The following is a 21,807-nucleotide window of genomic DNA, read 5'->3' as shown; positions in this document are numbered from 1 at the left end:
ACTAGAGGCCCTAGCCATGCCCATTCTCTCTGCCTCTCTATATCTACCTCTTTCTTTCTCTCTCAAAGACATAAATAATATATACATATATGGGTTTGTGTTTTTTTTTTTAAGTTTTTCTAGGGGCTGGAGAAATGGCTTAGTGTTTAAGGCACTTGCCAGCAAAGCCAAAGGAGCCAGGTTCGATTCCCCAGAACCCATGTAAGCACAAGGAAGCACATGCATCTGGAGTTCATTTGCAGCCACTGGGAGGCCCTGGCATGCCCATTCTCTCTCTGTCTCTCCCTGCCTATTTCTCTCAGATAAATTAAAAAAAAAATAATTAAAAAATTAATTAAAAAAAGTTTTTCTGTAAGCACACTTAAATGTTCCAGGGATGTTCAAATATAAATGGCTGGCGGGATAGCCAATCAAACTAGTTAAAAATTATGCTCCTGGGCTGGAGAGATGGCTTAGCGGTTAAGCGCTTGCTTGTGAAGCCTAAGGACCCTGGTTCCAGGCTCAATTCCCCAGGACCCACGTTAGCCAGATGCACAAGGGGGCGCACAGTTCGTTTGCAGTGGCTGGAGGCCCTGGCGTGACCATTCTCTCTTTCTATCTGCCTCTTTCTCTCTGTTGCTCTGAAATAAATAAATAAAAATAAAAAATATTTTTAAAAAAATTATGCTACTAAGCCTGGCGTGGTGGTGCTGGCCTCCCAGCACTAGGAGGTTCACCGTGTTCGAGGCCACCGTGACACAGCACAGTGAATTCCAGCTTGGCCTGGGTTGGAGCGAGACCCTACTTCAAAAAAAAAAAAAAAAAAAAGAAAAAGAAAAAGAAAAAATTATGCTACTAGGCCACCAAAGACTCCAAAGGGTTGAGACTGCATAAAAACACACAGACTAGGCCGGGCATGGCGGTGCACTCCTTTAATCCGAGCACTCGGGAGGCGGAAGCCATGAGTTCGCGGCCACCCTGAGACTACGTAGTGCGTTCCAGGTCACCCTGGGCTACAGCGAGACCCTACCTGAAAAAAAAACAGCACCAAAAAAAAAAAAAAAAAAAGGTGTATCTTATTGAGCCAGGCACGGTGGCGCACGCCTTTAGTCCCAGCATTTGGGAGGCAGTGGTGGGAGGATCGCCGTGAGTTCGAGGCCACCCCGAGACTCCCTGGTGTGACCTGCAGGTCAGCCTGGGCTAGAGGAGAACAAAGAAGGCCAGTGCAGAGGGGGGCAGCCCGGACCACCAGGAAGAGGAAGCGGCTTCAAGACGCCCAATGGGAGCGGGCGGAGGCGGGGTGCGGACGGCTATATAGGCGAGTCGGGGGCGGGCGGCCGGTCCTCCCTGCAGCCGCCTCCATGTCCGCGCCGCGCGCCGCGCCGGTGGCCGAGCAGCTGCGGAAGCTGTTCGTGGGCGGGCTGGGCGCGCAGTGCACGGAGGAGAGCCTCCGGGGCCACTTCGAGCGGTGGGGCACGCTCACCGACTGCGTGGTCGTGCGGCACGCGGGCACCAGCCTGTCCCGGGGCTTCGGCTTCGTGACCTTCGCCGCGGTGGAGGCGGTGGACGCCGCCCTGGCCGCGCGGCCGCACCGCCTGGACGGCAGGGTCGTGCAGCTCAAGAGGGCCGTGTCCAGAGAAGACTCCCGAAGGCCCGAGGCGCACCTGACCGTGAGAAAGGTCTTCGTGGGCGGCATTAAGGACAGCACCGAGGAGCATCACCTGCGGGCTTACTTCGAGCGCTACGGGAGGATCGAAGAGATCGCAGTCGTGACCGACCGCGACAGCGGACAGAGGAGGGGCTTCGCGTTCATCACCTTCGACGACCCTGACTCCGTGGACAAGATTGTCAGTGAGTATCAGGTCACACCAGGCTTTTTTTTTTTTCTCCCCCTTTTTCTTTTTTAAAAACAAAAAATTTATTTTTATTTATTTATTGGACAGGGGAAGAGGGAGACAGATTAAGAGAATGGGAATGCCAGGGCCTCAATCCACAGCAAATCGCCAGCTCCAGAGGCATGTGCCACCTTGTGCATCTGGCTTACGTGGGTCCTGGGGAATCAAACCTGGGTCCTTCAGCTTTGCAGGCAAAGGCCTTAACCGCTAAACCAGTACTCTACTTTCTTTTTATTCCCTAAGGAAATTATGGAAAAAAGGAGGCAAAAGTAGTAACTTCCTGCCTTATTTCCTATAGTAGGGCACACAGTGAGTTAGGAGTGTAGGGCGCAATCAAATTACCCTCCAAACAGCACTTCCCCGGGACTTTTAAGATGAGCTATCGCTTTGCATTGAGATAGTCACGGGTGACTTCCTGTGAGTCAGGTTCACAAATGAAGACAGGCATTGCCAATGCAGAGGGTCTGCTTTGCATGAGCATGTTTGCCCCCTTTGATTATCGCAGGCTTTTCAGATGTAGGTCACCAGGCTTTTTATTGACGATGCTGCATTCCATGCGGTACTTAATCCCAGTCCTAATCCAAACCATCTTCACCTTTTAACTGCATCCTCTTCTTTTTTCTTTTTCTTTTTTTAGTTCAGAAATACCATATTGTGAACGGCCACAACTGTGAAGTCCGAAAAGCTGTGTCCAAGCAGAAGATGGCTGGTGCATCCTATAGCCAAAGAGGTCCAAGTGGCTTTGGGGACGTTGGTGGTGGTGGTGGTGGCAGAGGTGGCTTTGGTGGCAGCTGTGGGGATGGCCCTGGAGGAGGTGGCCCTGGTTACGGTGAGGGGAGCGGAGTCCACTATGGAAGAGGTGGGCAGGCTTATTGGAACCAGTGCAGTGGCTATGGTAGGAGTGGCAGCTGCGACAGTTACAACATCCAAAGAGACAGAGGCGGTGGAGGTGGAGGCTACGGCGACTTTGGCCATTACCACAGTCAGTCTTCGGAGTTTGGACCCATGAGAAGGGGAAACTTTGCAGGCAGAAGCTCTGGCCCCTACGGTTTTGGAGGCCAATATTTTGCCAGACCAGGAAACTCAGGTGGCTTTGGCGGCTCCATCAGCAGCAGTAGTTTTGGTGGTGGCAGAAAATTTTAATGACTTCCCAGAAACAAAGTTTAGCAGGGGAGGAGAGCCAGCGAAGTGACAGGAAAGCTACTTGTGAACTCAGCCAAGCACCGTGGTGGCAGGGCCTAGCTGCTGCCAACAAGACGTGTTTTAGACAATGTTCGTGTTTATGGGAAAAACAAAAACAAGCTCTAGGACTATATTCAGGACTAATTTTATGGTTTATCTTAGCTTTGGTTCTGTGGAAAGCAAAAGTGTTCCGACAAAGAGTTTTAATGTGTACCTCTTTTTTTTTTCATCCATGCTGTTGATTGTTAAACGTTAGAATCTGATGACACTGAATAAAATTATTTTTAAAAAAGAGAAAGGACGCCCATGTGTGTAGAAAATGTAAAGTAAAAGTATGCCGTAAACCAGGGATGGTGGCTTCCAGCGCTCAAGAAACTGAGGTACAAGGTGCACGTTGAGTTGGAAGGCGGGTTGGGCCTCAGAATGAGTTGCAGATCAAGCTAGGCTAAATAAAATCCTACCTCAAAAAAGGGTGGGAGGCCGGGCGGGGTGGCACAGGCTTAATCCCAGCACTCAGGAGTTCATTTGCAATGTCAAGAGGCCCTGGTGTTGCCTATTCTCTTTCTCTCTCTCTCTCTCTGCTTGCAAATAAATAATTTAAGAAATGTCACCCTGAGACTACATATTGAATTCCAGGTCAGCCTGAGCCAGAGTGAGACCCTACCTCAAAAAACCAAAAAAAAAAAAAAAAAAAAAAAGCCCCCATCTATTATTTGGGCTGGAGAGATGGCTTAGCGGTTAAGCGCTTGCCTGTGAAGCCTAAGGACCCCGGTTCGAGGCTCGGTTCCCCAGGTCCCACGTTAGCCAGATGCACAAGGGGGCGCATGCGTCTGGAGTTCGTTTGCAGAGGCTGGAAGCCCTGGCGCGCCCATTCTCTCTCTCTCCTTCTATCTGTCTTTCTCTCTGTGTCTATCGCTCTCAAATAAATAAATAAATAAATAAATAAATAAATAAGTAAATAAATAAGTAAATAAAAAGAAATGTATTCCATGGGCTGGAGAGATTGCTTGGGGGTTAAGGTGCTCGCTTGTGAAGCCTTAATTATCCAGGTTCAGTTCTTCAGTAACCATACAAGCCAGATGCACAAAGTGGGGCATGCATCTGGAGTTTGTTTGCAGTGGCTGTGCCTGTCACACCACGCTCCATCTGCCTCTTTCTCAAATAAAAATAAAATAACTCCTTGCAGTGCCTGACACTACTTATATAAGACCATCAAAAATGGGAGGAAAAGATCATAACATCAAAATAAAAAGAGAGACTGATTGACAACAGGGGGAAGGGGTATGATGGAAGAGTGGAGTTTTTTTTGTTGTTGTTGTTTTTCGAGGTAGGGTCTCATTCTAACACAGGCTGACCTGGAATTCACTGTGTAGCTTCAGAGAGCCTCGAACTCACGGCAATCTTTCTACCTCTGCCTCCTGAGTTACTGGGATTAAAGGCGTGTGCCACCACGCCTGGCTGAGAGTGGAGTTTCAAAGGGGGGAGGGAGGGAATTAACATGGGATTTAAAAAATATATTTTATTTTTATTTATTTATTTCAGAGAGAGGCAAATAAAGAGAGAGAGAGAAAGGGTGCACCAGGACCTCCAGCCACTCCAAACTAACTTCAGATGCATGTGCCACTTTGTGCCTCTGGTTTAAGTGGGTCCTGGGGAATCAAACCTGGGTCCTTTGGCTTTGCAGGTAAGTGGTAAGCCATCTCTGTAGCCCTACCATGGGTTATTGTCTACAATTATGGAAGTTGTCAATTTTTAAAAAAAATTTTAAATAAATAAGCATATATATATATATTTAAAATTTTTAAAATAAAAGTATTCCAGGTCTGGAGAAATGGCTCAGTGGTTAAGGCAGTTGCCTGAAGAGCCTAATGACCTGAGTTTGATTCCCCACATAATGCCAAATGTACAAAGTGGTGAATGTATCTGAGTCATTTGCAGTATCTGGAGGCCCTGAAGTACTCATTCTCTCTGATTTTTTAAATAAAATAAGCATTGAATTAAAAAGGGAGGAGCTGGAGAGATGGCTTAGCGGTTAAGGTACTTGCCTGCGAAGCCTAAGGACCCAGGTTCAATTCTCCTGGTCTCACGTAAGCCAGATTTACGTGGTGGCACATGTGTCTGGAGTTTGTTTGCACTGGCTAGAGGCCCTGGGGCGCCTGTAATCTCTTTCTCTCTCTGCCTCTAATTAAAAAAAAAAAATTCCAGAGTTATGAATCACCACATCATTATCTGTTCTCAGAGGGAAAAAAAAGTTGTGTAGTCAGTATTTCCATATTAATTTGTGATTGTTCATAAAAATTTTCTTTTTATAAACTTTTTTATTTTTCATTTTTTGGTTTTTCAAGGTAGGGTCTCACTCTGGCCCAGGCTGACCTGGAATTCACTGTGGAGTCTCAGGGCGACCTCGAACTCATGGCAATCCTCCTACCTCTGCCTCCCAAGTGCTGGGATTATAAAATACATTTTTTAAGAAAATAAATAAAACTGGGCGTGGTGGTACACACCTTTAGTCCCAGCACTCATGAGGCAGAAGTAGGAGGACTGCCCAGAGTTCGAAGCTACCCTGAGACTGCATAGTGAATTCCAGGTCAGCCTGGGTTTGAATGAGACCCTCCCTTGAAAAAACAAAACAAAAAATACAAATATATATATTTTAACCGGGGAATGGTGGCACACACCTTTAGTCCCAGCACTCAGGAGGCAGAGGTAGGAAGGAGGGTTGCCCAGAGTTCAAGGCCACCCTGAGACGACATGGTGAATTCCAAGTCAGTGTGGACTACAGTGAGACCCTACCTCAAAAACAAAAACAGACAAAAAATAAACATATTATTTGTATTTGAGAGAGGGAGAGAGTGGGCACGCCAGGGCCTCCGGCCACTGCAAACGAACTCCAGATGCATGCACCTCCTTGTGCATCTGGCTTATGTGGGTCCTGAAAAATTGAACTGGGATCCTTTTAGCTTTGCAAGCAAACACCTCAACTGCTAAGCTATCTCCCCAGCCTTTTGTTGTTGCTGTTGTTTACTTTTGTTTTTTCAAGGTAGGGTCTCCCTCTAGTCTAGGCTGACCTGGAATTGTTGTGCTGGGGTTGAACTCACAGCATTTCTCCTCCCTCCACCTCCTGAGTGCTGGGATTAAAAGCATGTGCTGCTACACCCTACAGAGAGAGAATGGGCATGTCAGGGCCTGTAGCTGCTGCAAATGAACTTGGACTCTGGTTGTTTGGCTTTGCAGGCAGTTGCATTAGCCACTTTATTTTTTTGGATGTAGGGTTTCACTCTAGCCTGGGCTGACCTGGAACTAACTCTCTATAGTCCCAGGCTGGCCTTCAACTCACAGTAATCCTCCTACCTTTGCCCCCTTAGTGCTGGGACTAAAGGCAAACACTGCCATGTCCAGCTTTTTTCTTTTATTTATTTATTTTTTTTTTTGAGGTAGGGTCTCACTCTAGCCCAGGCTGACACGGAATTCGCTCTGTATTAGGGTGGCCTCCAAGTCCTCTGCCTCCTGAATGCTAGGATTAAAGGCATGCACCACCATGCCCAGCTCCTAGTTTTATTTAATAATTTATTTGATAGAGAGGCAGATAGAAAGAATGGACACAATATACTATGATCATAATCCTCTCCTAATACGCCCTTTTTCATATCCTCTTCCACCGAATCCCTTCTTTCCAATTCAATTTGATACCATAATTTTTTCCCTCCGTGTATAGGTAGCATCAGGCACTATGAGGTCATCAATATCAAGGCCACTTTGTATCTGGAAGACAGCATTGTAAGCACTCCTCCCCTTCCTTCGGCTCTTACCTTCTTTTAAGCTGCCTCTTCTACAGTGTTCTTGGAGCCTTGGAGGGTGTTACAGAGATGTCTCACTTAGTATTGAATACTCCACTGTCCCTTCTCAGCATGAGGCTTTAAAAATTTGTTATGAAAGGCCCAAGAATTCAGAAGCCCAGGAATACTATCACGCTCCAAAGGGAGCTTAAGCGGGCCCCTGCATACCTCAAACTCCAGGCTTTACTCTCTGTTGGAAGCAAGTAAAGAATCCCTCTTCTCATTATATCAGAGCCCGCTCCTAATATAAAACTAGGTAAAAAGGGCATGAGATAGCCCTCAAGGATGAAAAATGAGTAATGAAGTGAACCACTTATTTGGTTTCTGTAAATAGCCTGCACCATAAGCCTTAATAGCCCACACTGTAAGCCTTAGTAGCTTGCACCATAAGCTGTAGCAGCCTGCCTCAGACCTCCAAGGTCATAGGAGACTGATACCACACTCTGCTACTCCCACCCAAGGACCTGCGCAAATGCTGACCACCAAGGTCATAGGAGACTGACTGGTCCACGAAGGGCTTGAACAAATTAAACTAATTGGCTTAGAAACTATGGGGTGGCACAAACTGACTGGCTCGCACCCTGTGGGCTCCTGATATTAAAAAAATGATTGGTCTAATGCACAGGCTTTGTTAGAAACCCTATAAAAACTGTCCCGTTCCTGCATTCGGGGCTCTGCAGCCCTCTACCCCTGCGCGGTGTACGACTGTGGGCCCCAGCGCGCTTGGAATAAAATCCTCTTGAAGTTTGCATCAAGACCGCTTCTCGTGAGTGATTTGGGGTGTCGCCATATCCGGGGAGAGCGTGGGGTCCCCCTTCCTGGGGTTCCTTCAGTTGTTTATTTTTATGTATTTATTTGATAGCGACAGACAGAGAAAGAAGCAGAGAGAAAGAATGGGCGCATCAGGGCCTCCAGGCACTGCAAAACTCCAGACACGTGCATCCCCTTGTGCATCTGGCTAATGCGGGTCCTGGGGAATCGAGCCTCGAACCGGTGTCCTTAGGCTTCCCAGGCAAGCACTTAACCGCTAAGCCATCTCTCCATCCCAGTGTGAGGCATTTAGATACCAAGCTACATTCCTGCCAGCCAGAGAGAGCCTCATCAGTGGGAACCATTCAACAAAGTACTTGTGAGCTGCTTGTGTCACAGCGTTTGCTCCTCAGCATATTCTTGCCAGTAAGTATCCTGTCCTTACTTTATCTGGGAGGAAACTGACATGGAGATACCACATGGCTTGTTCTGATGACAAATTTTTTTGTTTATTTTTATTTATTTATTTGAGAGTGACAGAGAGAAAGGCAGATAGAGAGAGGGAGAATGGATGCACCAGGGCCTCCAGCCACTCAAACTCCAGACATATACGCCCCCTTGTGCGTCTGGCTAACGGGGTGGGAGGGTGTCCTGGGGAATCAAGCCTCTAACTGGGGTCTGTAGGCTTCACAGGCAAGGGCTTAAACCTAAACCATCTCTCCAGCCCTGAGGGCAAGTTTTATTTGGACACTATGTCTGTTAAAGGCCCCAAGGCAAATCAGGTGCCAAATCTCACTGTTTTACCTTGTAGGTATTGAATGGAGCCATTTGCCTTCACTCCTAGGAAGCCCACATCCATCTCCTCCTTACTTCCTCCAAGGACCTCAAGGAGGTAGTTGAAGGGTTAATAGCCTTCTCTGAAAACTAGAGGGAACTAAAGAATTAATAACTATCCCTAAAACTAGCAGGCAATAGCCGGGTGTGGTGGCGCACGCCTTTAATCCCAGCAGAGGCAGAGGTAGGATCGCTGTGAGTTCAAGGGCACCCTGAGACTCCATAGTGAATTCCAGGTCATTCTGGGCCAGAGTGAGACCCTACCTCGAAGAAAAAAAAAAAAAAAAAAAGACAGCAGGAAATGAAGTTACAGAGGTTTTTTAACCTCCTTAAGCTAGACACCTTGCCTGATTGATTTACTCCCCTTAAGCTCAGATGGCCTTGAAGGACAGGAAACCATCTGAGTGTCCTCCCTTAGACAGTCCTGGCTGAAGAAGCCTGTTCTGAACGAGGACACAAACAGCTACAATATTCTTATCAACTGCACCTGGTCCAGTCTGTTCTTAGGCTCTTCCTTATAAATTTGAACCCCAGCCTGGCTCAGTGCTTCAGCCTTCCTGCTGCCCCTCCGGTTTCTCTCAATAAACTGTCTGTAGAGATCCAGTTCGGTCTCCCAATCTTTCCTGATGGAACGCAGCTGCTGCTCCCCCAGGGGGCCTTCCCCCAAGCAAAGCGCTAGGGCTGGTCTGTAAACAATTCTCCAGCCTCTGGAGGCTCCCTGTGCCTCACATCTGAGGCTGTTCTCAAGTCTCAACCACCTCTCCCTTCTTTGCTTCCGGTCCCTCCCAGCAAGGCAAATACTTGAGCAGGCTTTCAGCAGTGATTTCGGCTCAATTAGGAACTTTTTTTCCTCAGCCTTCTCTTCCCAGTCTTCAGGAAGCCTCATTTCCCTCACTTCCTACACCACCCCCCACCTTGAATGCACTTGTAAATTCTTCTTTTGTTATGAATTGGAAATGCATTCACCAAGGACCATTAATGGACCCCAGCACCTACTTTCTTTATTGTCTTTCCGGAGGCAAGGTCACAGCCTAGCTCTAGCTGACCTGGAACTCACTCTCTAGCCCTAGGCTGGCCTCAAACTCACTGTGATCCTTCTACCTCAGCCTCCCTGATAAAGGTGCACACCCTACCAACCACGCGGTGGGACCAACTACTTTGTAAGGGACCTAGCCACTCACAGGAGTTAGTTAGCAAGACACATGATAAAGCCTGGCCTGCTGATGGTCCCATGAAGCCTGACTTTTTTTTAAAAATTACTTATTTGAGAGACAGAAAGAGGCAGAGAGAGCGAATGGGCATGTCTGGGTCTCCAGCCACTGCTAAGGAACTACAGATGCCTGTGCCCCCTTGTGCATCTGGCTTTCTTGGGTAGTGAGGAGGTCAAAGGCCGAGGTCCTTTGACTTTGCAGGCAAACGCCTTAATCGCTAAGTCATCTCTCCAGCCCCTCCTTTTTTAAAAAATATGTTTTTATTCATTTACTTACTTGTTTTTTGAGGTAGGGTTTCACTCTAGCCCAGGCTGACCTGGAATTCACTATGTAGTCTCAGGGTGGCCTCGAACTCACAGCAGTCCTCCCACTTCAGCCTCCTGAGTGCTAGGATTAAAAGTGTGCGCCACCACGCCTGGCTCGTATTTTTATTTATTTACTTGATAGAGAGGCAGAAAGAATGAGCACACCAGGGCCTCTAGCCACTGCAAAAGAACTCCAGACGCATGCACCAAGTTTTACATGGAACCTGGGTCCTTTGGCTTTGCAAGCAAGTGTCTTAACCACTAAGCCATCCCTCCAGCCCAAGCCTGGCTTATTTAAATCCCAACTCTGCACGAATCTATCACCTCTGTCTGATTGTCTATCACAGACTTCCATCTTCCTTTAGTGGGCACTCAAGGCAGCTACCTGATGCTTGGTTCAGGAATGGTAGAGCTCATTCTAGAAATAATGGTTCATAAAACCCTGATCATTAGCCAGGTGTGATGGCACATGCCCTTGATCCCAGTACTTGGGGGGCAGAGAGAGGTAGGTGGATTGCCGTGAGTTCAAGGCTACCCTGAGACTACATAGTGACATAGTGTATTCCAGATCAGCCTCGAAAAACCAAAAAAACAAACAGCCCTGACCATTAAATTAGAACGTTAGATCAATGTACTTGTCACAATGGGAGAAGTTAAGCAACACAAGAAAAGAGAAGGGCTCACTTCTAGGTCGCCCCGCAAGTAGGAAGCAACTGGACGTGGATCAGAGGCCACCTGACATCAGTCTAGAGCATGGTCCTCTGCACGTCGGAGCCACCCCGACAGAGGTCCGAGGTTAGGAAACCTCACTCATCTGAGATCATTTGCAAAGATAACCCGCTCCTTTTATACTCTCACATCTCAAAAGTCTCCTAGCCCATTCCAACACGCAATCGCGCCTTCCTTCCTGGATGTGCGTTAACTTGGGACCTGGGTCCTGCCGGAGCAGCGAGAAGTCCCAGCGGGCTGCAGGAGAAGCCACGCCCACTCGTTCCCCATAGGCCGCTGTGCGGAGTGGGTGTGTCCGCGCAGCCTCTGGCCCCGCCCCCTGGCGTGCCGGGCCCAGACCTGCGGGGAGGAGTGGCCGGGCTGAGCGAAACTCCTAAGTCCCGCCCTCCCCGCAAGACCGCCCCTGTGGGCGCGGACAGACAGAAGCCTCTGCCAATCAGAAAGCAAGATCGGCCGCCTTCGCCCTATGGGCTGCGACAACACAAAGCAAGGGCGCACCTAAGTGGCTGACGCTGCACCTGGTCTTTCCGGGTCCCTGCACGCCTTGGCTCGGACTGAGCTCGCCGGGACTCCTGCGGGGCCGGGCCTGAGGGAGCGGGGAGCACCGTCCCGGCAGGTAAGCACCTGTGCACGTCGGGCCGAGGGCTGCAGCTGTTCCCACGCGGAGGTCGGGGTGAGGGGTGGGGGTGGGGGGTCTGGTCCCGGGAAGGGGCGGGGAGAAGTGAACACGTGGAGCGTGCGTGGGAGGCTGGCCCCGCGCAGGACAGGTTACGTGTCGATGGTCGTGCCGAGAGCGCCGCTGCTTCTGCGGGATCCGATCCCCGGTGGCACGGAACTCCGGGGCGTGCGACGCCCCCCTCCCCAGTTGTCACCTTGCAGCGGCTCACGGGTGGGCGCTTCCTAGATCCACACCACATGACAGTGGCCGCCCTGCAGGACTGGAGCCCTTGCCCGGGTTAAAACTCGGATTGGGATCTGATGGCATCCCAGTTGTATCTGGATCAGACGTAGGGCGGAGCGGAGTAGGAAGCTTGCCCGACTTAGAGGGCGAGCCACTATGTGGGGGATTCAGTAAACCCGTGCCGTGGACCTCAGTGTGCACATTCACACCGAGTTGTATGTTAGCCAGTCAACTTTGTTATTTTTATTTGCTTTTTTTTATTGACAACCTTTGTTATGCGTGTTTTGTGGTAAGGCCTCGCTGTAGGCCACGCTGGCCAGGAATTCACTATGTCGCTGGCCAGGAATTCACTATGTCGTCTCACAGTGGCCTTGAACTCTTGGCTATCCTCCTGCCTCTGCCCTCCCCAGTGTTGGGGTTAAAAGTGTGCTCCACCACGCCCAGCTCAGGCAGCTTTTTTCGCACCGTTTCTTCTGAGTGTAGGGCGTCTTGTAGTCTCCCCAGTGACTTTAGAAAACCCTCTCCGTTATCCACCCTGGAGGCCCACTGTGGTAACAGTGGAAATTAAGAGTTGAGGTGGTGACCTGGGGGTGACCAAGCCCAGAGGTCTGGTCAAAAGTGGGGGAATACCTCTTCCCATCACTAATGTGAAGGAGTAGTTGCTTAGTCCTGTAAGCCTCAGCTTCCGCATTGTAAAATAGGGCTTAAAACACTGATTGGAGAACTTGAGGTACACACTAACATTAAGTCTGCTTTTTGGAGTATTTATTAAGATGGATGTTGACAGAAAAAAAAAAAAAATTTAAGCCAGGTGTGATGGCCCATATCTTTAATCCAAGCACTCGAGAGGCAGAGGTAGAGTTCCAGGTTAGTCTGGGCTAGAGTGAAACGCTACCCAAAAACCGCTCCCCCCACCAAATAAAAAAACAGGATCTGGGTATCCCAGTTTGGCCTTAAGGTAGCAAAGGATGACCTTGAATTTGAGATCCTCTGCCATCACTTCAGTGCTGAGATTAGAGGTGTGCACTACTATGCATGCTGTTACTGTATCTTATTTGAGTGTGTGTAAGCACCTGTGTGTGTGTGTCTATGTGGAGGACAGCAGGTAAGCATAGGTGTCTGTCATCCACAGTGCTAGGATGGACATCCAGGATCTCAGTGTACAAATCCCGTGAAGTTTCATCAATGGCGGAAGACACCGCCTACTTCACTTCCTACTTTCCTGCATCCAAGCAGGGAGGAAAACTGCAGCTAGCCCACAGGAGCCAGCCTGCCGGCGCCACCCCGGGCAGGCACAGCCGGAACTCAAACTCCTTTCCATACCTTTGGCCTGGAATTTAGATTCATATCTGCCCGGGTGACACGCCCCCTTCCGCGCCCCCCCCCCCAGGCAGGACTCTGTCTGCTAGGAGCTGAAGTTCCCAACTCTTTTTTTTTTTTTTCTTTTAGGTAGGGTCTTACAGTAGTCCAGGCTGACCTGGAATGCATTCTGTAGTCCCAGGCTGGCCTTGAATTCATGACAGTCCTCCTACCTCTGGGGCCATACTTTCAAACTAACACAGTGTATCATTCTCAGGACGCCATCCATCTCCTTTGAAACAAGGTCTGTCACTGGCCTGGAGCTCAGCAACTAGCAAGTCAGTGCAGGGATCTTTGTGTCTCTACTTCCAATATTTATTTATTTATTTGAGAGAGAGAATGGGCACACCAGGGCCTCCATCCACAGTAATGAACTCTAGACACATGTGCCCTGTGTGCATCTGGCTTATGTGGGTCCTGAGGAATCGAACCTGGATACTTTTGGCTTTGCAGGCAAGCACCTTAACTGCTAAGCCATCTTGCCAGTACACACACACACACACACACACACACACACACACACTGTATAGAATACCATCCTGTCTACATTTTCTTTTTCCCTTGTGTGTTCACTCAGGTCCACTTACTTTTGAGCGTGGAAACCTTGCTGGAGCAGTCATTGTATATTGGTTTTACCAACCAACGGCATTAGCAGTTCACACATTAAAGTATACCGGGGGCTGGAGAGATGTTTTAATGGTTAAGGTGTTTGCCTGTGAAGCCTAAAGATACAGGCTGTAGTCCCCAGAACCCATGTAAGCCAGATGCACATGGTGGCACATGCCCCTGGAGTTTGTTTACAGTGAATGGAGACCCTGGCATGCCCATTCTAATTCTCTCCTTGCTATCTAACTAATAAATAAATGAATAAAAATAAAATGTACTTGGCATCAGAATCTTACTAAATTATGGTATGGTTGCATTACTTCTTACTCTATTACAGTATAGGGTAACATCATTTATTTTTTTAGATATTCACATACCATAAAAGTAACTATTTTAGGGCTGGAGAGATGGATCAGCAGTTAAAGTTGTTTGCTTACACTGGGCGTGGTGTTGCATACCTCTAATTACAGCACTTGGGAGGCAGAGGTAGGAGGATCACCTAGAGTTCAAGACCACCACTACATAGTGAATTCCAGGTCACCCTGAGCTACAGTGAGACCCTGCCTCGAAAAACCAGGGGCCGGGGAGCTGTTTGCTTGCAAAAATTGGCCAGATTTGATTCCCCAGTAACCACATAAATCTAGATACACAAAGGTGGATGTGCATTTGGAGTTCATTTACAATAGCAAGAAACCCTGCTGTGTCCATTCACATTCTTTCTCTTGTCACCTTTGAAAGAAAGAAAGGTAGGCGCCTGGCCTGGGCGTGGTGGGTGGCCTTTAATCCCAGGTGGAGGTAGGAGGATTGCTGTGAGTTGGAGTGTGAGGCCACCCTGAGAATAAAGAGTGAATTCCAGGTCAGCCTGGGCTAGAGACCCTACCTCGAAAAACCAAACAAAACAAAAAAAGAAAGGAAGAGAGACTATTTTAGAGTACATAGTTCAGTGGGAGTATTTTTTAATATATATTTTTTTATTTGTTAATGATATTTTTTTTTCAGGTATGGTTTCACTCTAGCCCAGAGTATCCTGGGATTCTCTAATGTAGTCCAAGGGTGGCCTCGAACTCCCAGTGAACCTCCTACCTCTGCCTCCCAAGTGTTGGGATCAAAGGCATATGCCACCACACCTGGCTTTAAGTATTTGCAAGGAGAGAGAGAAAAAGAGAATGGTCATGCCAGGGTCTTTTGCCCTTGCAAATGAAGTCAGACACATGTGCTCCTTTATGCATCTGGCTTTATGTGGATACTGGGGAATTGAACCCAAACCATCAGCAATCTCTCTAGCTCTGCTTTCATATTTGTGGGGTTTTTTAAATCATTTTTATTTTTACTTATTTATTGGGAGTAGAGAGAGAATGTGCACTCCAGGGCCTCTAGCCACTGCAAACAAACTCCAGACACATGTGCCACTTTGTACATCTGGTTTATGTGGGTCGCTGGGGAATTGAACCTGGTTCCTTAGGCTTTGTAGGCAGGCACCTTAACCAGTAAACCATCTCTCCAGCCACTTTTTGGTTTGTTTTTGAGACAAGGTCTCATGTAGCTCAAGCTGGCCTCAAGTTCACTAGCCATGAGTGACCATGAACCTTACAGTGCAGGGGATCACAGCATAGGTATGCATTACCATACTCAACTTCACACCTTTTTAAATACTTTATTTATTTATTTGAGAGAGAAAGAGGCAGATAGAATGGGCGTGTCAGGGCCTCCAGCCACTGCAAATGAACTCCAGACTCATGCACCCCCTTATGCATCTGGCTCACATGGGTCCTGGAGAATCGAACCTGGGTCTTTTGGCTTTGAAGGCAAGCACCTAAACAGCTAAGCCATCTCTCTAACCCCCACTTTGTTTGTTTGTTTGAGGTAGTCTCCCTGTAGCCCATGTTGACCTGGAATTCATTATGTAGACTCAGGGTGGCCTTGAACTCACGGTGATCCATCTACCTCTGCCTCCCAAGTGCTGGGATTAAAAGTGTGTGCCACCATGTCTGGCTCTTCATTCCTTTATTATTTATTTACTTAAACTATTTTATTTATTTGCAAGCAGAGAGAATGGGCATGCCAGCATAAACTCCAGGTGCATTTGCCACCTTGTGCATCTGATGTTGCGTGGTACTGGGAAATTGAATCCAGGTCATTTTAAATTTTTTGGTTTTTCGGGGTAGGGTCATGCTGTGGCCCAGGCTGACCTGGAATTCACTGTGAATTCACAGCGATCCTCCTACCTCTGCCTCGTAAGTGCTGGGTCTAAAGGCGTGCACCACAACACCCAACAAAGTTTTTGATTTTGATGAAATCCAATTATTTTTTTCCCTTGTGCTTTAGGTGTTGTGTCTAAGGGTTTTAGGTCCTGGATACATTTTAGTTTCTCTTTGTGGTATGAAGCAGATGTCCAAGAACTTTCAATTGCCAAATGCGAGCTCTTAGCTCATGAATAGCCGGGGCTAAAGGGTGCACCACTGCACCCTGCTGAATTAAGTCTTTGGATTATTTAAATTACTTGATATATAGTGCGTAGTCATGAACCGGTATGGTGGTGCACACCTTTAATCCCAGTACTCAGGAGACAGAGATAGAAGGATTACCATGAGCTCGAGGCCACCTTGACTACATAGTGAATTCCAGGTCAGCCTGGGCCAGATAGCAAGACCCTATCTCAAAAAACCTATGTATGGGCTGGAGAGATGGCTTAGCGGTTAAGCGCTTGCCTGTGAAGCCTAAGGACCCGGGTTCGAGGCTCGGTTCCCCAGGTCCCACGTTAGCCAGATGCACAAGGGGGCGCACGCGTCTGGAGTTCATTTGCAGTGGCTGGAAGCCCTGGCGTGCCCGTTCTCTCTCTCCCTCTATCTGTCTTTCTCTCTGTGTCTGTCGCTCTCAAAGAAATAAATAAATAATTTAAAAAAAAAAAAACTATGTATATATTGCTTAGTCATTTTCCAGAAGGCAAATTGTGTCTGTGTTTGAGATTTCTTTCCAGAATATCAGTCTCTTAGAACTTGTAATTCTTCATGCCTTCAAGTACTTAAAAGCTATTCTGGCTGGGCCTGGCAGCACATGCCTTTAATCCCAGGTAGGGCCATTGCTGAGAGTTGAGGCCACCCTGAGAGTACACAGTGAATTCCAAGCTAGAGCAAGACCCTGCCTCAAATAAGAAGAAAAACGAAAAAGAAAAAAAAAAAAAAAGAGATTTTTTTGAAAGGCCAAGCCAGGCCCAGCTCCTGTGACATATCAGATTTTAATTTCTCTGCCTCATGGAGTAGCTCCAAAGCTGCTGATGGCCCCTCTCCTCTCCTTAGCCAATTCTCACTGTGCGCTGCCGACCTAGAATAGGGTTTCTCCGCCCTCCAGGGTCAGTGGTTCCTTTTTATTTATTCATTTTTATTTATGGGTGCACCAGGGCCTCCAGGCACTGCAGATGAACTCCAGATACATGCATCACTTTGTGCATCTGGCTTACGTGGATACTAGGGAATCGAACCCGGGACTTTAGTCTTTGCAAGCAAGCACCTTAACCACTAAGCCATCTCTTCAGCCCTTCTTTTTTCTCTTACGTATGTTGTTCATTTATTTGACAGAGAATATGAATGAATGAGTATGGGCATGCCAGATCCTCCAGCCTTTGCAAATGAACTCCAGATGCATGCACCACCTAGAGCATCTAGCTGTACGTGGGTACTAGGAAATTGAACCCCAGGCTTCCAGGCTTTATAAGTAAGTTTGTTTAACTACTGAGCCATTTCTCCTGTTTTTTTTTTTTTTTTTACAAATGTACATGATGTATTTTAATTATAAGCCCCTCCCATCCCGTGACTTCTTTATTGTTTTTATTTATTTGAGAGAGAGAAAGAGGCAGATACGGGTGCACCAGGGCCTCTAGCCAGTGCAAACGAACTCCAGATGCGTGTGCCACCTGTGCATCTTTCTTTTTTTTAATTGGGGGGGGGGTGTTTTAAGAGGTAGGGTTTCACTTTAGTCCAAGCTGACCTGGAATTAGCTGTGTAGTCTCAGGGTGACCTTGAACTCACTCATGGCTATCCTCCTACCTCTGCTTCCCGAATGCTAGGATTCAAGGCATGCGCCACCATGCCCAGCTGCTATACATCTTTCTTATGTGGATACTGGGGAATTGAACCTGGGTAACCGCTAAGCCATCATTCCAACCCAATTATTCAATATTATGCAATATTCATCCATTGCTTGATTTTCTGTTCTGCTTGTGCAGCCCTTCTTCTTTTTTTAATTGTTTTTTTTGTTTATTTTTATTTATTTATTTGAGAGTGATAGAGAGAGAGAATGGGTGCAGGGCCTCCAGCCACTGCAAACGAACTCCAGACGCATGTGCCCCCTTGTGCATCTGGGGAATGGAGCCTCGAACGGGTTCCTTAGGCTTCACAGGCAAGCGCTTAACCGCTAAGCCATCTCTCCAGCCCCAGCCCTTCTTTTTTGGGCTGGAGAGATGGCTTAGCGGTTAAGCGCTTGCCTGTGAAGCCTCAGGACCCCAGTTCGAGGCTCTCGGTTCCCCAGGTCCCACGTTAGCCAGATGCACAAGGGGGCGCACGTGTCTGGAGTTCCTTTGCAGAGGCTGGAAGCCCTGGCGCGCCCATTCTCTCTCTCTCCCTCTATCTGTCTTTCTCTCTGTGTCTGTTGCTCTCAAATAAATAAATAAATAAAAATGTTTTTAAAAGAGTATTTAAATATAATTGACTTTAGGGAGGGAAACCCAAATGTGATCTTTAGGGCCTATTGTTTGGGAAAATGAATAAAATGATAATATTTTGGTACTGGCAAGGGAGCTATGAATAGGATCACACTGAGCTCAAGGCCACCCTGAGACTACATAGTGAATTTTCCAGGTCAACCTGGACTAGAGTGAAACCCTCCCTGGGGGAAAAAAAAGTAGGGGCTGGAGAGATGGCTTAGCGGTTAAGGCACATGCCTGTGAAGCCTGAGGACCCTGGTTCGATTCTCCAGGTCCCATGTAAGCCAGATGCACATGGTGGTGCATGCATCTGGAGTTCGTTTGCGGTGGCTGGAGGCCCCGCTGTACCCATTCTCTCTCTCACTCTCTCTCTCTCCCCCCTCTTTGTCTCTAATAAATTAATAAATAAATACAAATAAAATCTTTAAAAAGAAAGTAGGTGAGTTGTGGGGAGCAGTCGTAGGCTGTATGTGGCGTGCACGCATGTGCACAGATCTAACCCAAGGCCTCGTGCGTGTTAAGCACACACTGTACCACTGATCTACATCCCCGTTGTGTGTGTGTGCGTGTTGTTAAACAATGAATGCAAAGCCTCAAGAGTGATAGGCAAGCACTCTACCACGGAGCTATAACCCTACCATGTTCCAACACGTCCGTGAGGACGCGCTTTTGAGCCCGTTGACTGCTAGGTCTGTGAAGATAGACAGGAGGCAGCGAACTTGATTGCTAAGCAGCGATGTTGGAACAGGAGGTGAACCTCTTCAGGATCTAGGGGATTCAGGCGCCTTGGAAGGCACTGGGACACCAGTCTTCTCTCCAAGACCAGAGAAGGCAGGAAGAGTGTGGGGGGAGTTAGGGTATCCATGCCTGGTCCCATCTCTTCCCTAGGACAGCGAGCTGTGCCATCTGTCGAGAGTGGTGGGCGGAGGCAGGGGAAGCCGACCTCGGGGGGAAGGCTTAATGCCCGCAGCGTGGAGATAGCCATGCGGAGCGTGAAGGAATGCCAAGAAGGAACAGGAAGGCGTGCATCGGGTGTCTGTGATTTCTGTTTTCTCTCACAGGAACAGGAATGAATAGGAGCAGCTGGCAGGGTAGGAGAAGACAGGGGAGAAGAAGCCGCCAGCAGAACCCTGGGCTCGGACAGCGTGATTCTAGTGAGAGGCAAGTGTGAGAACTGGAGAGCCAGCTCTGCCCAGTGCCACCATGGCATCGTCCAGTGCTGTTATACCTGCGTCACTGCGGTCTCCTCAGAATGAGTCCGGGAGGGGTGGTGGTGGCTGAGGGTGGCTGTTGCCAGTAAAAGCCAGACTCTTTTGTTTCAGAAAAGGGTTTCTGGCCAGCATGTCAGCTGTAAGGCTACCGGTAGAGTTAATTCCATTATAGAGACTGGGGGAGGAAGGTTCAAAGCAAATGTCTTTCTGAAAACATCCAGCATAAATCCTGGAAAAGGACTTCCATAAATAATACATGTAATTAGTAATGTACATATGCTATTTATGCAAATGATTTTGTATATAACATTTCTGTAACATCTAAACCTTTACATGTGAAATACACTTTTGTTTGTTTGTTTTTGAACCCACAACCTTTGGATTGCTCATTTCATCAACTAGAAGTCCAGTGCAGTATCCATTCATTGCGCCAAGATCCACCTGGCCGGTGGCCCCTTTTTGGTTTTTCGAGGTAGGGTCTCTAGCTCAGGCTGTGTCTCAGGGTGTCCTCAAACTCACAGCAGTCCTCCTATTTTTGCCTCCCAAGTGCTGGAATTAAAGGTGTGTGCCACCACGCCCCAAGAAATACACATACTTTATTTTTTATGTTATTTATTTATTTATATTTTTTGGTTTTTCGAGGTAGGGTCTCACTCTAGCCCAGGCTGACCTAGAATTCACTATGGAGTCTCAGGGTGGCTTCGAGCTGACGACAATCTCCTACCTCTGCCTCCTGAGTGCTGGGATTAAAGGTGTGCACCACCACACCCGGCTTTTTTGTTTGTTTTATGGTTTTTTTTTTTCTTTTCTCACATATTCTTTTTTTTTTTTTTTTTTTTGGTTTTTCAAGGTAAGGTCTCACTTTAGTCCAGGCTGACCTGGAATTAACTCTGTCATCTCAGGGTGGCCTCGAACTCATGGCGATCCTCCTACCTCTGCCTCCTGAGTGCTGGGATTAAAGGCTTGCGCCACCACGCCCGGCTTTCTCACATATTCTTAACACATGTGAAAATGGTGAACACTGTAAGCCTTACCACCCAGCTTGGAAAATAAAGTCTTCTCGACTAGACCTCATTGAAGTTCCTAATAAGAACTGCTTATTTGCTCTATAAAGTCCCAACGACGCCCCTCCCCCCAGGTAAGAGAATACATATGGGTAGGAGAAGACGGGAGAAGAAGCCACCAGCAGAACCCTGGGCTCAGACAGCATGATTCTAGTGAGAGGCAAGTGTGAGAACTGGAGAGCCAGCTTTGCCCAGTGCCACCATGGCATCGTCCAGTCACACATCGTCTAACTCACAGTGATCCTCCTACCTCTGCCTCCTGAGTGCTGGGATTAAAGGCAGGAGTCACCACACCAGGCTTCCCCTAACAATTTTGTTTTTCTCAGAAAAAGATAAGCCCATCCCTCACCTGGCCTCAGGAGAGGACTGTCATGACTCCAGGCCATAGGAAGTCTTTACATAGCCCTGAGTTTCACAAGCCCCCTCTGCCAGTTTCAAATTCTTCCACTTGTTAGTCTTTCATTCAAGATGAACAGATTTCTAACAATAGGGTCTTAAGATGACAGGTGTCATGTTGCTTCTCCAGAGCTGTAGAGATGACTTAGAAGGTTAAGGCGCTTCTCTACAAAGCCAAAGAACCCAGGTTCAATTCCCCAGTACCCATGTAAAGCCAGATGTACAAGGTGGCACCTATGTCTGAAGTTTGTAGTAACTGGAGGCCCTGGCATGCCCATTATCTCTCTCCCTCTCTGTGTGTCTGTCTCTGTCTCTCTTTCTCAGATAAATAAGTAAAATACTTAAGAAAGTAAATGGATACTTCTTCAGAACAAATGAACAATAATAAAAGCCACCAAGACTTACATAGAAGAACACAGTCTTTGAGCCTAAGAAATCTGCTTTTTCAAGATGTGTAAAACCCTCAATGGAGCCATGCATGGTGACACACACCTTTGATCCCAACACTCAGGGGCCAGAGGTAGGAGGATTACTGTGGGTTCAAGGCCAGCCTGAGACTCCAAAGTGAATTCCAGGTCAGTCTGGGCTAGAGTGAGACTCTACCTTGAAAAACACAAAACAAAGAAGAAACCCTCAATGCACTGCCTACTCTGCGGGGTTGGGGGGCCGGGGGGGGCGGTGGGTGGCTAGCACACAGTGGTTATTATTGGATATAAATCCTCAAGCATGTTCTAGAAAAATCAGGAGGACTATGCCTAGTGTTGGTATGTTTTGTTAGGAGAACCATGGATACTTTTTGGCCCTAGGCCTTCCCATGAGACCATAAGGTGTGGCAGAATGTGATCTGTGC

General features: G+C 47.8%; 2 protein-coding genes across 6 annotated transcripts in view; both read left to right on the top strand.

Moving 5' to 3' along the window:
* Window positions 1-1,340: 1,340 nt before the first annotated feature.
* Window positions 1,341-3,121, top strand: LOC123462351 (heterogeneous nuclear ribonucleoprotein A1-like). Its single transcript, XM_045155595.1, has 2 exons — window positions 1,341-1,830; window positions 2,512-3,121. Exons 1-2 carry the CDS (start codon window positions 1,341-1,343, stop codon window positions 3,015-3,017), a joined length of 996 nt encoding a protein of 331 aa, XP_045011530.1. The 3' UTR covers window positions 3,018-3,121.
* Window positions 3,122-11,217: 8,096 nt separating this feature from the next.
* Dcaf4 (DDB1 and CUL4 associated factor 4) overlaps window positions 11,218-21,807 on the top strand; it is a 32,051-nt gene continuing 21,461 nt past the window's right edge. For 2 of the 5 annotated variants that reach the window (XM_045155424.1, XM_045155422.1), the window contains exons 1-2: window positions 11,218-11,337; window positions 19,348-19,447. In XM_045155424.1, coding sequence (XP_045011359.1) covers window positions 19,356-19,447 — 92 coding nt within the window. In that variant the 5' untranslated portion in view covers window positions 11,218-11,337; window positions 19,348-19,355. Of the gene's footprint in view, window positions 11,338-17,238; window positions 17,299-19,347; window positions 19,448-21,485; window positions 21,533-21,807 lie in introns of those variants that run through there. The other 3 variants (XM_045155423.1, XM_045155426.1, XM_045155425.1) reach the window with 3 other exon arrangements.

The sequence above is a fragment of the Jaculus jaculus genome, chromosome 7, assembly GCF_020740685.1.
Source record: "Jaculus jaculus isolate mJacJac1 chromosome 7, mJacJac1.mat.Y.cur, whole genome shotgun sequence".
NCBI lineage: Eukaryota > Metazoa > Chordata > Mammalia > Rodentia > Dipodidae > Jaculus > Jaculus jaculus.
This window is presented reverse-complemented; position numbering and strand designations above follow the sequence as displayed.

Excerpts from the sequence above, each read along its gene's own strand:
- LOC123462351 (XM_045155595.1), top strand. The coding sequence starts at position 1,341 with ATGTCCGCGCCGCGCGCCGCGCCGGTGGCCGAGCAGCTGCGGAAGCTG. Across the intron at positions 1,831-2,511 it reads CTCCGTGGACAAGATTGTCA|TTCAGAAATACCATATTGTG; the intron begins GTGAGTATCAGG and ends TTCTTTTTTTAG.